This window comes from Oryctolagus cuniculus, chromosome 13 (genome assembly GCF_964237555.1).
Source record: "Oryctolagus cuniculus chromosome 13, mOryCun1.1, whole genome shotgun sequence".
Taxonomy (NCBI): Eukaryota; Metazoa; Chordata; class Mammalia; order Lagomorpha; family Leporidae; genus Oryctolagus; species Oryctolagus cuniculus.
The window spans coordinates 101,026,494-101,048,655 of record NC_091444.1 but is presented as its reverse complement, the minus strand read 5'-3'; the positions used below and the strand labels follow the sequence as shown (position 1 = coordinate 101,048,655).

Here is a 22,162-nt window from a genome sequence, read left to right as displayed (position 1 = left end):
AACAAATAAAAAGTACGAAGACTTTGGTTCCGTGAGAATATGGACCAAGGCTAGAAACAATAATCGGATGAAGAGGTAGCCATGTCGCTCATCTACAGTTAACTTTAAAATCATCTCTAGAACTACAGTAGTCTATCATTTTCAACCGCTGGCTTGACAAAGATACACCACAACACTTGACAAAACTATGTTTACGGCAATAGTGATACACATAGGCATTTCTTTTTTTCTTTTTTTCTTTTTTTTTTTTTTTTTGAATTTTGTTCCTTTTAAAATTTTAGTTCTCACATATATGGGAGAACACGCAGTACCTGTCTTGCTGTGTCTGGTTTCTGTGTCTGGTTTATTTCACCCTACGTCCGCCCTGCGTCCACTTTGAATTATTCAGCTATAAAAATGAATGAAATTCTACCATTCGCCTGTGTGTACCAGTGTGGCTGCAGATCCAATTTGGTCAAACTTTGTTTCCCATCTTTGTCAAACCCACGGTTAAGAATGATATACTGCTACAGTTCTAACGAACTGGGATTATTTCAAAAAAAGAAATGAAAGGAAGGAAGGAAGGGAGCTAGGGAGAGGGAGAGAGAGAGGGAGAGAGAGAAAGGGAGGGAGAGAGGAAAGGAATATTTTATTCTTTTTTTAAAAGATTTATTTTATTTATTTGAAAGAGTTACAGAGAGAGGCAGATACAGAGAGAGAGGTCTTCCATCTGCTGGTTCACTACTCAGATGGCCACAATGGCTGGAGCTATGCCAATCCGAAGCCAGGAGCCAGGTACTTTTTCCAGGTCTCCCACGTGGGTGCAGGGGCCCAAGGACTTGGGCCATCCTCCACTGCCTTCCCAGGCCACAGCAGAGAGCTGGATCTGAAGAGGAGCAGCCAGGACTCGAACCGGTGCCCGTATGGGATGCCGGTGCTTTAGGCCAGGGCTTTAACCCATTGCACCACAGCACACGGCCCCAGGAATATTATATTCTTAGACTTGTATATGAACTACATTGAATCTGTTCTCTGTACTAATATCATATTAACATGAAAAAATATCAGAGGTTAAAAAATGAAAATTAAAAGGTTCATGGAAAATATGTATTAAGAAAAAAGATGCATGCATATACAATTTTGTATCGAAACAAACTTAACTCTTTTTTTTTTTTAAGATTTTATTTATTTACTTGAAAGAGTTACAGAGAGGCAGAGGCAGAGAGAGAGAGAGGTCTTCCATCCACTGGTTCATGCCCCAAATGGCCACAACAGCCAGAGCTGTGCTAATCTGAAGCCAGCAGCCGGGTACTTCTTCCAGGTCTCCCACATGGGTGCAGGGGCCCAAGGACTTGGGCCATCTTCCACTGCTTTCCCAGGCCATAGCAGAGAACTGGATCAAAAGTGGAGCAGCCAGGACTCAAACCAGCGCCCATATGGGATGCGGGCGCTGCAGGCAGCAGCCTTACCCCACTACGCCACAGCACTGGCCCCCAAACTTAACTCTTAAAGCCATTTCCCACAAACCTTCTGAAGTACGCTCCCAGGTCAACACAGTGATCGTGTGACCTCTATCTCTTCCAAAACAACCGGTGCTGCGTCCTGAGGCCCAGGGACCACTTCACGGAAAGCCCGTCACCTGCGCAGGTGCTGCTCTCCATGGCCTGAGTGAGCTAGAGGGAGCCCAGCCCCAGGGAGCTCTGCCTGCGGATGTTGGGCTATTTTATTGTGTGTTAACGGCTGTATCAGATAGAGAGCGGAAAAAAATAATTAAAATTTCTACTTGTAGGAATTATGGTAAGAGAGAGAGAGACAGCAAGTGCGCGAGCTCCCAGGGAAGGTGATCCTAGCGGCTGAAGCTAACATTTGTGTCATCTGGTTGTTTTCAGACACCTGCTGGAGCCAGTGCCGAATGGTCGGGCCAAAGCTGAGAAAGTAAGTTCGTGAACAGCACATGGTGCGTTACGTACAACACTCCCTGGAATACGTGTCCATGAACTGAGACACAGAAATGTTTACAAAGTCGTGTTTTTAATAACAAGATTTGTCTTACGTTGAAATCCTTACAATTCTCAGGAAGAAACGGGACTGGTAAACTCACCCTGGGGCAGGCACTGTGGCACAGTGGGTTAAGCCACCCCTTGGGCCGTCTACACCTGGATCGACAGAGTCTGGTTCAAGGCCCAGCTCCTCTGCTTTCCCTCTCACTTCCTGCTAACGCCCCCGGGAGGCAGCAGGTGATGGTTTAAGTGCTTGGGCCCCTGCCACCCACTTGGAAGATGAGGATGGAGTCCTGAGATCCTGCCTTGGGCCTGGTCCAGCCCGAGACGTTGCAAGCACTGGGGGAGTAAATGAGCAGATGGAAGACGGCTAGATTGCTCTGTCTCTCTGTCTCTGTCTCTCCCCTTCTCCCCTCGAGCCCCGCTCTCTCTCCCCATCTCACTTCCCCCACACCACCCCCATGCCACGCTGCTTTGCAATCAGATGAACAGAACTTGTTCTAAAAGCCCACACCAAGCTCTAACTTGTTTCGGGGTGATGCTGGAGAGGAATCCTGGCTCCTGGCTTCGGATCGGCACAGCTCCGGCCATTGTGCTCAGTTGGGGAGTGAACCAGTGGATGAAAACCCCTCTCTCTCTCTCTCTCTCACTCTCTGCCTCTCCTCTCTCTGTGAGACTCTGACTTTCAAATTAATAAATAAATCTTTAAAGAAAAAAAAAAGAAAAGATGAGCAAAATCAACATAGTAAAAGACTCTAACAAAAACAGATAAGAAAAGGGAGATGTCACCAGTGACACCACAGATATACAAAGGACTACTAGAGACTGCTGGGACAATTACATGTCAGTTAGCTGGACAGCCCGGAAGCCAGGGACGAACTCCTGGGTGTGCAACACCTACCGAGACTGAACTAGGAAGAAACAGCCTATCTGTACAGACGGATAACCATGAAAGCAACTGGATCAGAAATAAAGTCTCCCATCAGAGACAAGCCCAGGACCTGAGGGCTTCCATGTTGAATTCTATAAAACATTTAAAGGAGAACGAATACTAATTCTTTTCAAACTAGTCCAGAAAAAATAAAAAGAGAATATTTCTTTTTTTTTTTAAGATCTATTTATTTACTTGAAAGGTAGACTTAGAGAGAGAAGGAGAGACAGAGAACATTTCTTTTTTAAAAAAGATCTATTTATTTACTTGAAAGGCAGACTTAGAGAGAGAAGGAGAGACAGAGCGAGGTTTTCCATCTGCTGGTTCACTCCCCAGATGGCTGCAACAGCTGGGTCTGATCCAGGCTGAAGCCAGGAGCCAGGAGCTTCTTCTGGGTCTCTCCCATGGGTGCAGGGGCCCAGGGACTTGGGCCATCTTCTGCTACTTTCCCAGGTGCCAGTAGCAAGGAATTGCATAGAAAGTGGAGCAGCAGGGATTCAAACTGGCATCCATATGGGATGCCAGTATTGCAGGCTGCAGCTTAATCCACTGCGCCACAAAGCTGGCCCCCAAAGAGAACACTTCTAAGCTTGGAGTCGTCCTGATAACAAAACCAGGCTAGGACACAACCCCAGGAAAGAAAGCTACAGGCCAACATCCCTGATGAGCACTGGTCCAAAAATGCTCCGCACAATAGCAGCAAACCAAATTCAGTAGTATACAAAAAGATTGTTCACCACAGTCAAGGCAAGGATGGTTCAACACCCACAAACCCATAAATCAGATCCATCACATTCACAGCACAAAGCACAAAAACCATAGGATCATTTCAAAAGCTGCAGAAAGAGCACTTGACATAGTTCAACATCCTTTCACAGTAAAAATTCACTAAATACTGGGGCCAGCATTGTGCTGTGGCAGGTTAAGCTATTGCCTGTGACAATGGCATTCCACGTGGGCTCCGGGTCGAGTTCCAGCTGCTCCACTTCTGATCCAGCTCCCTGCTAGTGTGCCTGGGAAAGCAGAAGAGGGGCCAAGTCCCTGAGCTCCTGTACCAATGTGGGAGACCCAGAAAAATCCGTAGATGGAAGTGCACTCTCTCTCTCTCTCTCTCTCTCTCTCTCTCTCTGCACGTGTGTGTGTCTCCCTCTCTCTGTAACTCTGCCTTTCAAATAAATAAAAATAAATCTTAAAAAGAGAAAACGATGTTATCTACCATAGCTACAATTTAGAAATTAATTTAACCAAGGAGGTGAAAGATCTCTCCACTGAAAACTACAAAACTGACGCAAGAAACAGAAAATGGTACAAAGAAAAGAGAAGATCTCCCACGTTCTTTAATAGGAAAATAAATATTATTATGTCGATCTACCTAAAATAATGCACATATTCAATGTAATCACTATCAAAACAACGACATTGTTCAAGATAAGACAATCTGCAAACCTGTACAGAACCATAAAACAATGATGGATAGCCAAAGGTATCTTAAGAAAAAACAACAACAACAAAAAACAAAGCTGGAGGCCTCACGTACATAATTCTAAGCGATATTACAAAAATTATAGAAGTCAAACCCAGCACGGCATCTGCCTATAAGCAGACGCAAAGACCAGCACTCAGGACAGTCAACCCAGAAACAAACCCACACAGCTACAACCAACTGGTTTTCCACAAAGGCAGTAAGGGCACACAATGGCGGAAGAGTGGTCTTTGCAACAAACGGTGCTGAGAAAAATGCAAGTCCACCTCTCACTGGACCCACCTCTCACTGGACCCACAAATCAACCCAAAGCAGACCAGGGACTCCAACGGGAAACCCCAGGCTGTGGCACAACTAGGAGGAGACGGGGGGAAACCCCACAACACTGGTCTGGATGGCGAGTTTTTGACCACGACCTCAGAAGCACCAGGAAAATACAAACCAGCAACCCAATGCCTCTCGCTCCTGGGAGAATGCCGTTACCAAAACAGACGCAGCAGGGTACCAGTGCTGGCAGGACGCACAGGCAACTCTGCAGGCTGCTGGGGGGGGGGGGGGGGGGCGTGTCGGCTAACACAGCCGTCATGCAAAATGATACGGAGGTTCCTCGGACACGACCCAGCAAGCCCGCTGGTGGGTACACTGCATATCTGAAGGAGACGAGATCGCTCTGTTAAAGACACCGGCGCCGCCCTGTTCACGGCAGCGCTACCCACAACAGCCAGCACAGAGAAACCACCTAGGAGCACGGCGGTGCGCCCATACCGTGCAACTCCACTGGGCCTTCACGGAAGAACAAAGCCCTGGCATTCGCAACAGCCTGGGAGAAGCGGGAGGCCATCGTGCTAAGACAAACAACTCCAGCAAAGACAGACAAGCACCGCAAGGTCTCACTTATCCGGGGACCCTGACGCAGTGGACCGGAGGCAAGTGGAGCGGGATGGTGGTGAGCAGAGCGAGGCGGCCAGGGACCGCGGGTACTGGGGAGGTGCCAGCGCATGACAACGGGAGGCACAGGCCCAGAGGACCCACCGTACAGCACGACGGCTACAGTCAACGATGCGGGATGAGCGCAAAGCGGGGGTGCTCAGCACCCTGGTCACAAAGATCACCACGTGAGGTCACACGTTCCTTAAGCAACTAAACCCAGCCGTCCGGAGGGGCAGACACTTCCACCCATCATGCTGTGCGTGATAAATACAAACAATGGTGTCCGTCAATTCAGAGCAAATCCCCATTCAAAAAAAAAAAAAAAAAAAGGGCCATGTAATGCTTCCTCATTCTTGTCTTCCGCAAAGCCTCCACCGGTCAAACCAGAGGATCCACCAGGCCCCCGAGAGGTGTTCACTTCTCTCAGGTTCTGGCTAACACCCCACGAATCATACTGCATTTGTGGGCAAAACTTCAAAGTGCCTGAGTAGACTTTGAAAAAAAGAAAGTTCTGGATCTTTCTAGCTGAAACAATTGCTCTTTCCCATTTCCCTCTACCTCTGGAATCCTGGAATTGGAGAGAGGACAGAAGGGGCCGGGGTGTGAGGGGTGGGACCACCTGTTGAGCCGGCACAGGAAAATGGATGGGCCTGCCTTGAGAGGTGACGTCCTACCCATCTTCCTCTCTGGAGAGAGGTCTGGAATGAGTGATTTAAGGCTGTTCCTAGTCTACAGGTATTTACATTTATCTCAACTCTTCTCATCATTTCCAGGACACATAACTGATTCATTCCCAGTCTCTGAAGAGATGCCCCAAAGAAATGTCAAGAACTCTTGGGGGGCACAGGTACTGTGGTGTAGTGGGCTAAGCCTCCACCTGCAGTGCTGGCATCCCATCCAGGCACCGGTTTGAGTCCCAGCTGCTCCACTTCTGATCCAGCTCTCTGCTATGGCCTGGGAAACCCACGTGGGAGACCTGGAGGAAGCTGCTGGCTCCAGGCTTTGGATTGGGGCAGCTCTGGCTGTTGCGGTCATCTGGGGAGTGAACCAGCGGATGGAAGACCTCTCTCCCTGTCTCTCCCTCTCTGTCTGTAACTGTACCTCTGAAATAAATAAAATCTTAAAAAAAAAAAAAAAACAACCTCTTTGGACCTGTTCTGTTAGTGCTGGGATGGTGAAATGTCATTTGAGAAGAACCACTGGTAATCGATAGGAAACTGCCTGTGCTTTTACCCACCAGAGAGGGCTGCAGAAACCTACTAAAGTAGGACAAGGTAGGGGCTCAGAGGCCTGACGACGCCTGGCCTGAGGTTTAGTGACCGCAACTGAGGGTCCTGGGGTGGGCCTTTCGCACACTGGCTACGCCACCACTTGGGATCCCCGCATCCTGTATGGGAGCACCTGGGTCCAAGTCCCGGCTCCATTCCCAACTCCAGCTTCCTGCTGATGCCCGCCCCGGGAGGCAGCAGGAGACAGCTCAAGTGCTCGGCTCCCTGCTCCCTGTGGGGAGACCTGCCTGGAGTTCTGCACTCCTGGCTCCGGCCTGGCCCAGCCCCAGCACCCCCGCAGTTGCAGCCACTTGGGGAGTGAACTAGCGGACAGGATGACTCTGTCACTGTCCTTCAGTGACAATAAATATTTTTAAAGGCCAACTTTGGGGACCATAAGAAACAGGTTGGTGGGTCCCTCTGCTGGAACAAGGATTGTCCACTCCAGAACTCTCCGCAGGGCCCTTGAGTGGTGACGAGGGCTTAGGCGGGATGAGGGTCATTTCCCATGGAGCGAGCAAGCTCCCTGGAGAGCAGGCTGCCCTACAGCGACCCTGGCTCCTGCCCACACCGGCTCACACACACACTGCTCCTCTGCCCGAGCCAGCGTGGCCAGTGGCTTTCAGGCGATGCCACCTCCCAACCTTGACCTCCCCAGCCTGCAGGGCCGTGAGCCCAAACCAACCTCCTTTGTTCAGACGCTGCCCAGTCTCGGGCGTTCTGTTACACAACACAGAGCGGGCCGGGCAGGTGGAGGGTGGGTGGTCAGGGGCTGGGGTGCCGAGAACGTGAAAATCGATCTTTTTATCCACTGGACCTTTGCAAGTTTCGTAAAGGGTGTGGCAGTGAAAACAGAAAACAAGGAGGGAGGTGAGGAGTCCCAGGTGAGACCCAGCAGAGTGGGTCATCCATCAAATCCACCAGGTGTGGCCTGGATGCCTGCTGTGTAGACAGAGGACACCACATGCTGGGTGTGGTCCCCGGCAGGCCCAATCCAAGGTCCGAGCTGGAACACTTGGTGGGTATTAAGGGGCCCCAGCAGCTGTTCAGGAAGCTAATTGTATATAGCTCCTTACACAGCTGATGTCTATTAAGGGCACCATCATTTAAAGGATGCCACGAGACACTGAGTTCTAAGGAAGGCTCCTGGGTCATTCTTTGGCAATGGGGACTCTTCTGATGTAACTACTCCCTGGTCGCCTCTGGTCTTTCCTGAGACGCACGTCTTCCTTATCCACTGCCCTGGCACGCTCTGTGATCTGAGGATGCCAGGTAACTCCAGACACCTGCCCTCCGGCCTCGCTCCTCACCTGGGCACCAGGAGTCTTCACTGGCGATCCTGTCCCTCTGTGCGGCCGGATGCCCGAGGTCTTCCCAGGAGACGCCGCCCCTGGCCGGCGCTGACGACAGCCCCCTCGGGTGCGCGCGGTCCCCGCCGCGGGGAGACCCGCAGCCCGCGGGCTGCCCGGCTTCCTCGGCGGCGCGGTCGGCGCTCTGGAAGCTGAGGCAGCGCATCCGGGACACGGAGCTCACCTCCTTCATTCTCATCAGGCGGCCGGGGTCGGCCCTGCGCGGGGGCGCGGCCAACTTCTCCTGCAGGCTCTCGATCACCTTGGAAGGGCTCCTTAGCCTCTTCTCCGAGCCTGCCGCCCCCGGGGTCCGCTCTATGACGTGGAACAGCGTGGACCTGAAGGAGGGCGCCAGGCCCCCGGCCCTGCACTCAGAGGGCTTGGGCTCCAGGGCGTCGGGCTGAGGCTCAGGGCTGGGGACCTGGCCAGCGAGGACCCCGTCTGCAGCCGAGGGCTCGGGAGCCGGGGGGCCCCGCCGGGTCCCCTCCCGCTCCCCTACAAAGAGAGGGCTTTCCGTCCAGCCGCACTTCCTCCTGCCGTAGAAGGCGTCGGCAGTCGCCGTGGGGCCGTCTGAGGGCGCCGAGCTGGCCTGTGAGGCTTCCCGGGGCGGCTCAGGGCGCTGGCTCTGCCTGGTTCTGCTGCTATCCGGCAGGAGAGACTCCACAGCCACCTCGATGCCTAGGATCCTCGCAGCCCTGGCTTGCAGGGTCTCCCCGGGGGGGATTTCCGCAGCGCTGGAATCGCCCCAAGACCCGTCCGACCCTATGGGGTGCTGCTCTCGCAGCCCCACGCACCGCAGGTCTGGTGCCGAGAGGCCTCGGCTCCTGGCAGCCAGGGGCAGCGGGGCAGGGGTCTCCCCCGCCTCAGGAGGGGCCGCGCCGCTCACTCTCAGGGCGCTGGCATCACGCGTGGGCTCCCGCAGGCCAGCAGCGCAGGCCGGGGCGGCCGGCCATGCGTCACTGGCTCTCGAGGACTCCGCTCTTCTGGGAGGACTTGGGCTGTGCACCGGCTCCCTGGCGCTGCGCCCTTCCGCCTGGTCCCGCTTCTCCGTGATGGCGCCCCCATCGGCCGCCAGGAACACCGCCCCTCTGCCTTCTTCCGCCTGCGGAGGGCCCCGCGGGGACCGAGGGCAGGCTTGAGGGCAGGCTTGCGGCCAGCCGGGTGCCACCTGCTCGCTCCAGCCCCCAGATTGGCTCTTGGCTCCTCCCGACCTAAACTCGGGGTGCTGCGGCCCCCACGCCTTTGGCTGCCGCTCCTCTCTCTCCTCCCTGTGGCTTTCAGGGAAGCCCGGGTGCTTCTCCAGGCTGGGGTCGCCGTCCTCCCAGGGCCCCTGCCCCTCACTTCCCTCGCTGCCGCTGCCGCGGCGGCCATCGCTGTCGGGATGGCTTTCTTCCTCCTCCTGCAGTTCCTTGTTGAAACTTTCCAGCTGACTGATCAAGTCCCAGGGCCGGCGACTCACGGGCTTCAGGAGAAACTGACCGAAGGGCTGCTGACTGTTGCAGGAGCCCGCGGCTGTCTCCCCCTTCACCACCTCCGGCTGCGGCGCCCGGCTGTCCACGCTGGGGCCCGCCTTGGCGGCAGGTGCCCAAGTCGTGGAGGAGGAGGAGGAGGAGGCCCTGGAGAAGGCGCTGTTGCTGGCCGGGCTCAGGGGGGACGCCTGACCCTGGAGGTTCTGAGCGTGGTCCCTGGACGCACATGCCACCGTGTGTGTGCCAGGGTCGGACGCGGCGGGGTCTGCACGACGCGGAGTCGGCGCCACGTGCCCCGCGGCTCCCAGCTCGGTGGGCTGCTGCGAGCTTTTGGGTTCTTCGGGGAAACTGGTTTGTGTCTGTTGATCTCTGTACTGGTGGCCAGGCCACACGCCAGGGTACGTGAGCTCGGTGTGTCCGGTAAGATAAAGGAATCGGAGGTCATTCGCGTGCCTGTCCTTCTCGGGTTCTCCAGGCGCTTGTGTGCAGAGCGCAGGTCTCCCCACCAGGCTTCCCGTGAGAGCCTGCAGCTCCAGGTCTGTGCACGACGCGCTCAGGGGGCTCTTATCAGCCCCATTCACTTGACGGGCGCCCTGTTTTAAGTCATTGTTGTTCCTATCTGTATCTGGCAGCTGCGACTCTGATTTTACTGGGATGGAAACCAAGCAAAATATGGTCTCGTTCACTTTTTTCTTTGACCTTCTCTTGAGCTCAGGCCCAGTTTCAGACTTTTTGAGCTTGGCCTGAGTTTCGCAGAGGCTCTCACCGTGTGGGCTGGCACGGGACACCAGGCCCTCAGTGTGCCCATGCTCGCCGTCTCTCGCGATACGGTGGTCTGTTGGGTCAGGGGGGCCACCGTTGTCCCTGTTCCTGGGGAGCTGGCCCCACAGCCACTGGGGGCTCGGCTCAGCAAAGGCCAGGCCTCTGTCATCCCCACTCGGGGGGGTCGGGTTCCGTGGATTCCGCCCGGCGCCATCGAGTTGCGTGACGTTGCGGGCTGGCTCTGGGGGAGCAACAGGACCGAGGCCACAGGAGCTGCCCTCGGGTGTTGCGTCCTGGCGGTCACTGTGTGGCCAGGCCAGCTTGATGTGCCGTATCCTGGGGTCGTCGAAGGGAATGTATTGGACGCCAGCGGGACAGGGAGAGCACTGGCCCACACCATACTCATCCCCGCTCCCGGAAGATGGCAGCCGGGGCTTCTCCGTCAGGTGCGGCTGCTGGCCGTGGCCGCTGCTGGAAGGTGTAGGCGCCGCATCTTCCAGGTAGGGGTTCGGGATATGCTCGGGGGGTGACCTGTATGAGGGCGGGGGCACGTACACCGGTGGCTCCAAGCCGGGGTCGGACCCACAGAGCTCGTGCCTGGGCTCATTGGCCTTGCTCCAGCAGGAAACGTGCGGGGCCCCATGCTGGCTGGCCTGAGGGTCGCCGTGCCCGCCCCCACCTTGCTTGATGGGTCTCCCAAACTTGGGCCGGGGCAAGGGTGCCTTCTCGGGGTTCCTCTTGCAGTCCAAGCTCGGCGCGCAGTTGGGGTACGGCGGCATCTGGGGCACACCCGGCACGTGCCCATCGCTGAATGGGATGGGGACCTCCATGTACCTCAGGCTCTCGGGGGACAGAACTCTGGGCAGTGACCGGGACTTCCTCTTGCTTTGAGCAGTCCAGGCGGGCTCGGCCGGGCCGAGCGGGTACAGGTTGTGCGGCAGCCTCTGGCCACCGCCATCAGACATTTGCCTCCCCAGCTGCCTCGGCTGGCTCCAGCTCTCCAAGCTTCCGTCCGGCCACCGGCCAGGGCTCGTCCTCAGCTCTTCTTCCCACGCGGCCTTTCTCGTCACCTTCTCTGTCCTTCCACCGACTTCCCAGGGACCCTCTTGCATGGGGGCGGGCAGGCTGTGGGCCTGCGCCATGGCTCTGATGCCCAGCTCTTTCCGCTCTCTTGAGCCCAGCAAGCCGCTGCCCTCGGGCCCTCTCCTCCAGTGGCCTGGGTCGTCCCTCGGCGGGGGCTGAGCAGACCACACTAAGGCCGGGCGATTAGAAAACCTACAAGACAAAGAGACGCGGGTGTCACACGCGGAACCTATACGCACTTCTCTGCCCTGGCGCCTGGCACTCCAACCCGGACCGCGGTCAGGACCTCTGATGGATTGGTTCCTAGCAAAAGTTCTTGCTGACCGTCAAAAAGACAAACACCCACCACAGCTGGCTGGTGGGGACTCCATTTCTAACCCGCCCCCAGGCCACGCCTCTCTGCTGCTCCCAGGCCCTCGCTCTGCTGTGACCCTTAGAACCCAGGAGGCCTTTCAGAGTCCCCAGGACCTGGCATTGTCCCAGATGCACTGCACTGGAATCCTGGAAGCCGCACACCAGGCATCCGAGCTTGTCTGGGAGCCCCTGGGCATCTCCAGCGTGGGGCCGCTGATGGTGCAGTCCCCAGGGACTCGGGACATGACACTGCAGTCAGCCATGAGCCCTGTGAGATGGGCGTGGAGCTGGTTAATTCCTGCCGCCGGTGACACCCTGGGACGACGCACTGCACACGGGAAACAAGGCCTGCGTAAGTGCCACGGCGTGGCCACTGCGTGTAGTGCAGAGCACCTGGTGGCGCCACGAAGCAGCTCCTGCCGTATGCTTCCAATGGTTATCAGACAGTACATTTAATTTTCAAAAAGTCAAAACGTAACTGACGCTGGCGAGGATGTAGAGAAAAGGGAGCAGAAAACAGTATGGAGATTCCTCCGAAAACTAAAAATAGATCCAGGATATGACCCAGTTGTCCCGCTGCTGGGACTACATCCAAAGGAAATGCCGTCAGCGCACGGAAGAGACGCCTGCACTCCCCAGTTTACCGCAGCAGCGTTCACAACAGCCAAGACACGGAACCACCCTACACGTCTACCAACAGATGGCCACAGACGGCCACGGACACAATGGAATATTATTCAGCCATAAAAATGAATGAGATCCTAGCATTTGCAACAAAATGCATGGAACTAGAGATTATTATTATTATTATTGACAGGCAGAGTGGACAGTGAGAGAGAGAGACAGAGAGAAAGGTCTTCCTTTGCCATTGGTTCACCCTCCAATGGCTGCACGGCTTGCGTGCTGAGGCTGGCGCACCGTGCTGATCCGAAGGCAGGAGCCAGGTGCTTCTCCTGGTCTCCCATGGAGTGCAGGGCCCAAGCACTTGGGCCATTCTCCACTGCACCCTCCGGCCACAGCAGAGAGCTGGCCTGGAAGAGGGGCAACTGGGACAGAATCCGGCGCCCTGACCGGGACTAGAACCCGGTGTGCCGGCGCCACAAGGCGGAGGATTAGCCTAGTGAGCTGCGGCGCCAACCGAACTAGAGATTATTATACCAAGTGAAATAAGCCAGACACAGACAGCATATTTTTTCTTTCATATGTGGAATTTTTTTTTTTGACAGGCAGAGTGGACAGTGAGAGAGAGAGACAGAAAGGTCTTCCTTTGCCGTTGGTTCACTCTCCAATGGCCGCTGCGGCCAGCGCAACGCGCTGATCCGATGGCAGGAGCCAGGAGCCAGGTGCTTTTCCTGGTCTCCCATGTGGTGCAGGGCCCAAGCACTTGGGTCATCCTCCACTGCACTCCCGGGCCACAGCAGAGAGCTGGCCTGGAAGAGGGGCAACCGGGACAGAATCCGGCGCCCTGGCCAGGACTAGAACCTAGTGTGCCGGCGCCGCTAGGCAGAGGATTAGCCTAGTGAGCCGCGGCGCCGGCCCTCATAAGTGCAATTTTATACACACACACACATCAGGCTGTTATTTGGTATACAGCTTTTGTCTTCCTGAATTATACCCCTTACATAACTTCTTCCCTTATTTTATGATCATTGTCAGGAATCCTTCACTGAATGATATTAATATGTGTATCTATTTAAAAAAAAACAGTGTTTGTGTGTGTGTGTGTGTGTGTGCAATGTTTACTCATGAGGTAAAATATTAAACACTACGGCAAAATATTGAAAACTTACATCTCTGTGTGCTCACTGAACTCTTCCTTATACCTTTCTGTATTGCTGTAAAATGGCACGCAGTGCCAGCCGCCCCAGGCCTCTCCTGGGCAGTGACTGACAAGGTGTGTGTGAGTGCACGCCACGTCCGGTCCTCTCCCTGGCGACACAGTGCCCAGCACCCCACCGTGGCACGACACGCACTATGCACAAGCCCCAGCTCTCTCTGCATGGAAGTTCGGGGCCAGCAGGTGCAGCCGGGCCCAGGCGCCTGCATGTTTAACGCATGGTACGGGGGATTCTTATCCCTGGGCACTCGGGGCGACTAGGGCAGGGGCTGACTTTGAGGGCGAGGAGCAAGGGGCTGTGTTCGCGGGTGGGAAGGACCCCACGGGGCAGGAAAAGGTCGCAGCAAGTGCAGGCTGCTGTTCGCTGCCCAGGGAGCAGCGCAGCTTCCTTGTGAGCCCACAGCCCCACCGGCAGGTCTAAGGCGGCATCTCTCTGTAGGCTCCAGCACACGACGGGATGGGCAATCGGCCCCCCAGATACCCAGGACGCCTATGCAGGACTAGGACACGCCTCTCTGATGTCCTGACAGCCAGGGGCGCTCCCGGGACTCAATGCTGGGGCTGCTCCAACTCCCAAACCCCCGCTGGCTCTGCCAGTGATGGAAGCAGTACGCGTGCGCAGTTGAAAGTGAACCTGCGGCATCTAGTGTGTGTGTGCGAGGATGCGGGCTTCAGACCGTGCCACCAGGTGCCGTGTCTGGCATCAGGCGAGCACTTCCCGACACTGCCAGGACACACAGCAACAGCTGTCACTCACACACGGCAGGTACCGAGGACAAGCTCCAACCCCAGCCTTGTCTCCATGAACTCGGTTAAGCTCCAGCAGCGCCCCTCTAAGGTGGGAATGACCCATTGGACGGAGAGGGAGACTGGGACTCGGAGGCTGCTTGATCTGAACACTGACTGCGTACTTCAAGTGGTGTCATGCATTGTGTGACAAATGCCAACCGAACTCTCTCTCTCTCTCTGTCTCTCTCGCTCTCACCCTGCATTTTAAATAAATACAGAGTGTTTTATAAAAGCCCTTCTGGTTAGTCACTGTATTTCACTTCTCCCAGCAAAATGAAGAATTCCACAGGTGCTGGATTTTAATGGATGAACACCATTCTAGCACAGGCACGCGGCTGCTGGAGCCACTGTACCGACATGGGGTGTGTGGTGGAGCACTTGGAGGGACACCACTGTCCACAGACACTTCCTGCAGGCCCGGGTCATTTGCAGTCGGTCCTCGGAGCAAGAGGGAGTGGACTGTGGGGTGCACCATCCCAATCCGCAGTCTCCCTGGGGAGACTTGCCTGGCCTTCTCATTCCTGGTTACCTGTTTGTTTTTCCTTATCAGGGAGGTGGAAAGAACTCATTTTCATTTGCTGCTGTCATGAACCCACACTGTGTGGTTTCCGGTCCACTTTTCAGCCGGTGGTATGGCAGAGTGAGGGCTGGGGACAGGGAGCGGTGCCACAGCCACCAACGCTGTGCCACACAAGGGCATGGAGGGCGCTGGGCACCAGGTCTGTGCTGTGCGCTGGGCTCAAGGAGAACCACTCCCAACACCTGCCAGAGGGTCGCTGTTCTGCAGGAGCCCCTAAAAATCTGCATTTTATTATTATTACTTTTATGTATTTTAAATTGGTATTTATTTACTTGTGATACAAATAGACGGGGAGTGAGCCAGTGGATGGAAAATCTCTCTCTCTCTCTCTCTCTCTCTCTCTCTCTCTGAGTTTCAAATAAATAAATAAAACTTAACAACAACAAAGACAACGCACACCTTAGGAAGCTGACACATATCTGCTTCACCGTCACACTCCTCCTCCACGAGCTGCTGCCATCTGTGGCTCCTGCGGGCACTGCTGATACCGAGTAACACTGAGAGAAGCAGTCAGAGGTGACAGCTCCCGGCTCACCCAGAACTAAAGCCAAACCAGCAGCCCAAATGACAGTCCATGTTCCAGGGAGTCTTTGCCAGGACAACCCACTCCATTAAAAAAAAAAAAAAAAAAAAAGGAATTATTACACCAGATGCACAGATGTCAGCGTAAGGACACGGGAAGCACGAAGAAGCAAGGAAGTGGGACACCCCCACAAGGACACAATGGTCTCCAGAGACAGATCCCGACCTGCAGGAAATTTATAAAATGCCCCAAAAGGAATTTACGACAACAATCCTAAGGAAACGGGGTGGGATGCGAGAGAATACGAAGAACGGAGGAAAAGGACACAGGATATGAGCGAGAAATTCAATACAGAGACAGAAACCAGTAAAAAGAACCAAACAGAAATGTCGGAGCTGAAAACTACAATGGAATTAAAAGGATAAATAGGGGCCGGCGCTGTGGCACAGCGGGTTAACGCCCTGGCCTGAAGCACCGGCATCCCATATGGGTGCTGGTTCTAGTCCCGGCTGTTCCTCTTCCAGTCCAGCCCTCTGCTATGGCCTGGGAAAGCAGTAGAAGATGGCCCAAGTCCTTGACCCCTGCACCCGCATGGGGGACTCAGAAGAAGCTCCTGGCTCCTGGCTCCTGGCTTCGGATCAGCGCAGCTCCGGCCGTTGCGACCATCTGGGGAGTGAACCATCGGATGGAGGACTTCTCTCTCTCTCTGCCTCTCCTCTCTCTGTGTAACTCTGACTTTCAAATAGATAAATAAATCTTCGCCGTGGCTCAATAGGCTAATCCTCCGCCTTGCGGCGCCGGCACACCAGGTTCTAGTCCCGGTCGGGGCGCCGGATTCTGTCCCGGTTGCCCCTCTTCCAGGCCAGCTCTCTGCTGTGGCCCGGGAGTGCAGTGGAGGATGGCCCAAGTGCTTGGGCCCTGCACCCCATTGGAGACCAAGAGAAGCACCTGGCCTTTGGATCAATGCGGTGCGCCGGCTGCAGCGCGCTGGCCGCAGCAGCCATTGGAGGGTGAACCAATGGCAAAAGGAAGACCTTTCTGTCTCTCTCTCTCACTGTCCACTCTGCCTGTCAAAAAAAGAAAAGAAAAGAAAAGAAAAGGATAAGTAAAGCGTTAAAAGCAAAAAGAGACCAAGTGGAGGAAAGAATTTCTGAACTGGAAGACCAGACTTTTGAATTAACTCAGACAAAAATAAAGAGAAAGGAACTTGAAAGAATGAAGACAGCCTGTGTAACGTGTGGGAGAGCATTAAGTGAACAGATATTCACGCCACAGGGATATCTGAGGAGAAGAAGAGGAAAACGAGCATTGAGAATCTACTGAGTGAAATAGCAGCTGAAAACTTGCCATATCTTGAGAGAATTACGGATGTCAGATGGAGGAAGCTCGAAGGACCCCGACCAGACTCAACCAGAAAAGATCATCTCCAAAGCGTGTCACGAGTCAACCTGTCAGAAGCTGTGCTCTGGCACAGCGGGTTAACGCCCTGGCCTGAAGCACTGGCATCCCATATGGGCGCCGGTTCTAGTCCTGGCTGTTCCTTTTCCAATCCAGCTCTCTTCTGTGGCCTGGGAAAACAGTAGAAGATGGCCCAAGTGCTTGGGCCCTGCACCCACATGGGAGATCCGGAGGAAGCTCCTGGCTCCTGGCTTTGGATCGCACAGCTCTGGCCATTGCAGCCATTTGGGGAGTGAACCAGCAGATAGAAGACCTCTGTCTCTCTCTCTCTCTCTCTCTCTCTACCTCTCTCTGTAACTCTGTCTTTCAAATAAATAAAAATAAATCTTAAAAAAAATTAAGGACAAGAGAATCCTAAAGACAATAATAAAAAAAAGTCAAGTTACAAATGAAGGAAGACCAATCAGACTCACATCACAGGTAGACACACACAGACAGAAAGTGAAGGGCTGCAAAAAGCCACCCCGTGCAAACGGAAACAAAAACCAAGTAGGAGTAGCTATACTCACATCAGATGAAACAGACTTTAAATCAAAAACTAAAAAGAGACAAATATATATTGATAAAAAAATCAATTCAGCAAGAAGCTATAACAATCATAAACATTTATGTACACGCAACACAAAGCCACCCAGATATATGCAGCAAATGCTATTAGACCTAAAGGGACAGAGAGACCCTAGTACTATAATAGAGGGAGACTTCACCACCCCACTGTCATCAGTGGACAGCTCATGCAGATGCAAGTCAACCATGATACAGCAGAGTTGAGCCATACTATTGAGCCAACGGACCTGATAGACATTTACAGAATAGCTACGGAATACATCTCATCAGCAGGTGGAATGTTTTCTAGGATAGCCCCTATATCCGGCCACAGATCAAGTCTCAGGAAGTTTAAAATCATACAATGCACCTTCACAGGCCACAGAGGAGTAAAGCTGGAAGGAACAAGAAGAACAGAACATTTACAAACAGATGGAAATTAAACCACATGCAATGGATCGCGGAAGAAATGAAAAACTTTCTTGACCAAAGGAAAATGAAAACACAACATATCAAACCCTCTGGGATATAGCAATAGCAGTATTAAAAGAGACATTTACAGTGATAAGTGTTACATTAAAAAAAGATTTCAAGTAAGCAATCTAATCATGCATCTCAAGGACTCAGAAAAACTAGAACAAACCAAACAGCAAATTAACAGGAGGCAAGAAATAATAATCAAAAAGAAAATAAATAAATGAAATTGAAATAAAAAATACAAAAGATCAACAACATAAAAATCTAGTTTTTTTTAAAGAAGACAAGCGAAATAGACAAACCCTTAGCCAGATTCACAAAGAAGAGAAAAACCTCAAATACATAAAATAAGAGATGAAAAGGATACATTACATTGATATTGTAGAAATGTAAAGGATCTTAAGATAACTACTATGAACAGCTATATGTGAACGCATTAAAACTTCAAGCAGATAAATTCCTTGATACAAGCAATTAAATCATGGGGCTGCAGGAACTCTAAACAGACCCAAAACAAACAAGACTGAAGCATGATTACAGGTCTCCCATCAAAGAAATGTCCAGGACCTGACGGCTTCACTACTAAATTCTACAAAACATTTAAAGATGAACTAACTCCAGTACTTCCCAAATTATTTCAAAATATCGACAAAGATGGAACTCGGACACCTGAACCCAATGAAGACACAACACAGACAGAAAACGACAGACCTATCTCCTTAACCAACATACAGGCTACGATTCTCAACAAAAAAAAATATAAGCAAACTGGATCCAACTCTGCATCCCAAAGCTCACGCACCACAATCCAGAGAGATTTATCCCAGAGATGCAAGGGTGGGTCGACCCTGGAAAATCAATGAATGTCACAAATCACATCAGCAGGATGAAGGGCAGAAACCATGTGTCCATCTCCATGGGTATGGGGAAAGCATTTGATAAGACTGAACGCCCCTTCATGATAAAGGCCCTCCAGAAACCGTGTGTATCAGGAACATACCTCGGAGTTACAAAGGGTATATATGACAGACCAATAGCCAATATCAACTGAAGGGAGAAAAGCTGAACTCATTTCCTCTTAAATCTGGAACAGGACAAGGACGTCCACTTTCATCACGTTCATTCAATTTAGGATTGGAGGTATTACAAGAGCAATTAGGGAGGAGAGAGAAATAAAGAGTATCAAAATTGGGAAAGAGGAAACCAAATGATCCATGTTTGCAGATGATACGGTGTTGTACGTGGAAATCCCTAAACACTCCAACAAAAGCCATTAGAACTGATAAACCAACTCAGTAAAGTCACAGGTTACAAAATCAACGTTTAAAAACAGCAGCATTTTTATACACCAACAATAATACTGCTAAAAGAGAACACAGAAAAGAAATCCCATACACAATAGCTGTAATAAATATTTAGGAATAAACTTAACAAAGAAGTGAAAAATCTCTACAGTTAAAATTATAAACGTTGATGAACAAAATCATCCAGGACACAAAAAATGGGAAGATTTTCCTTGCTCGTGGATTGGAATAATTAATATCATTAAAATCTCTATACCACTTGAAGCAACCTATAGATTCAATGTAATCCCTATCACAATACCAATGACATTCTTTAAAGAATTAGAAAAAAGAAATCCCAAAATTCATATGGAGTCACAAAAGACCCAGAATTGCCAAAGCATTCCTGAGGGGAAAAAAGCCAAGCTGGAGGCATCACAATACCTAATTTCAAAGCTATGGTAATTAAAACAGCACGGTACTGGCATAAAAACCAGCACACAGAGATCCCAGAAATTAATTAATTAATTTGCATATGTGTGTGTGTGTATCTCTTACTGATTTTGACGAAGGTGCCAAGAACTTACATTGGAAAGGCAAAATAGGATATAAGAAGAATAAAATTAGATTCCTACTGCTCATTGATCCACAAAAATTATCAGAGACCTAAATGCAAGACCAGAGAACTATGAAACTGCCAGTACAGGGCAGAGAGGAAACACCAGTGTAGGTCACGACTTCTTGGGTAAGACTCCAAAAACACAGGCAACAGAGGCGGAACAGACAAGTGAGATTACATCAAGCTCAGAAGCTTCTGCCCGGCAAAAGAAACAACGGGGCGAGGAGGCGTCCGACAGAATGGGAGAAAGTTCCTGGACGCCACTTACCTGGCAAAGGAGCAGTAATCAGAATACACAGGCAACTCAAAAACCTCAGTATCGAAAAAACCATTGCAGTTAAGAAATGGGCCAGAGGCCTCATTAGCCGGTTCTCGAGAGAAGAAACAGAAGTGGCCAATAAACATGCGAAAAAAAAAAAGCTCAATATCACCGTTCATCAGGGACATGCACATCAAAATCACAACAGGCTATCACATCATCTCTGTCAGAATGGCTATTATAAAAAAAAAAAAAAACTAACAAATGCTGGTGAGGGTGTAGGGAAAGGGAAACTCTTATACACTGCTGGTGGGAATGCAAGTCAGCTCAGCCAGTATGGAAAACAGTACGGAGATTCTTTTACAAACTAGAAATAGACTTGCCGTATGATCCAGCAATCCCACTGTGGGCATATACCCAAAAGACATGAACACCCCCATGTGTACAGCAGCACTGTTCACAACAGTCAAAACACACAATCATTAAGGTGTCCATCATGAGATGAATGGATAGAGAAAACACGGTACACACACACACGCAGTGGAATACTATTCAGCTTTTAAAAACAATGCAATCCTGTCGTTTGCAACCACCTAGAACTTGCAGCAGACTCCGACTGCAGACAAAGTCCCATGGAGACTTGAGAACTGAGACGGACACATGGCAATCATCGGAGCCCCAAGTGCAGGGGAGGGAAAGCAAAGCCCAGGAGGGGCATGGCTGGTACCCTGCAAAGAAACCTCGTTTTCTCAGCCAATTTTCTGCTTTCCCAGCAAACCTGAGTCGTGCTCAGAGGGGTGGCTGAGATCCTAAGGTGAGACGTGTGCGTGCTATGCCAGGAGCATAACCAGATAGAAGGCGACATAAACAGGGCAAGCGTATCAGCAGAACGCGCTCCCCACACCCTGGATGCGCGCAGCTTTCTTCTGCGCCCAGGAATGCAATCTTGCGACCGTAACTGTGCCGAAGCTGCCACAGCAACGAACCCACCTGGCTAAGCGTCCCGGCCTGAACTTTCTCCCATTTGCACAATACACCATTTGGGGGATTACCTACTTTAAAAGGATGAGAGGATCTACAAAGAGTGTGTAGAAAATGCACATTGCAGAAAAAAAAAAAAAGTGCACAGATGTCAAAAAACCTCTTGCACCAAAATAAACTTCTCCTTTATTCTCATTTTCCACAAACTCTTGGAAATCCTCTCTCAGTCCTTAGAGCCTCTCCCAAAAGCTATAAAGCATTGATTCATTGCATGTCCCTTCTGCACTGAGGTGAGCCAGGCTCTGACAGGCCCAGGTGGCCCTGACGTGGTGAGCATTCTGGCCAGGTCCTACTCCAGGCAACGCAGCGAGTGTGGCTTTTCCACCGGCTCAGACACTCGACATCCACGGCCAGCTTCACAAGGCGTCACAGCCACAGCTTCTAATAGCTTTGACGAAATAAGATAAGATTTTTCTTAAAAAAAAAAAAACACCTAGAACTATGGTTGGAGTTATGGTGAAGCAGGTTAAGCCGCCACCTGCAGTGCTGGCATCCCATATGGGGCATTCAGGAGGGAGCAGGGACCCGGCAAAGAGAGGTGAGGCCAACAGCGCCACCGACAGGCAGTGTCTGGAAAGCACCTGATGCGTGAACCTGTGAGACACCGCCTGCGTGCAGGCACATCAGGGAGGCTACTTGCTGACCGACTGTCCGAGAGCTAATTGGGAGAAAACTTCAGACGATTCTCTACTGGGTCATGTGACTCATTTTCAGCCACAGCAGCAAACACTGCGCCCTTTTTCTGGAAAGTGAAAGCCTGCTGCTCCAAATGGCACTGCTGGAAGCGACCGCCGACAGCCGAGGCTCTGCGCTCGGGGGCGGGGAGGTGCCGGCGGCGGCCCGGCCTTGCTGCCATCTGGGCGCAGGCTGCTGCTGGGGCAGAGTCGGGGGAGGGGCAGTGCTTTCTGTTGTGGCTGAGGACGAGTCTGGGGCGTAACAGGAATTCCTCCTCATCTTTCTCCTAATTAGTACACTCAGTGAATGGGTGTGCTGACTTAGATGCGCTGGTTTTCAGCCGTGCACATTTGAGATTTATCTCCGGTGCCCAGGGGCCAGGAGATCCATGTGTGTGGCTTTGTTTTGTTTTGTTTTAATTTGAAAGGCAGAGTTACAAAGAAAGGGGGCAAGACACACAGAGAGAG

General features: G+C 52.1%; 1 protein-coding gene across 2 annotated transcripts in view; it reads right to left on the bottom strand.

Annotated features, from left to right (window-relative positions):
* The window catches only part of JCAD (junctional cadherin 5 associated), an 86,274-nt gene that overhangs the window by 5,566 nt on the left and 58,546 nt on the right, over positions 1-22,162 (bottom strand). For both annotated transcript variants that reach the window (XM_051821597.2, XM_051821599.2), the window contains exon 3: positions 7,902-11,446. In XM_051821597.2, coding sequence (XP_051677557.2) covers positions 7,902-11,446 — 3,545 coding nt within the window. The remainder of the gene's footprint in view (positions 1-7,901; positions 11,447-22,162) is intronic.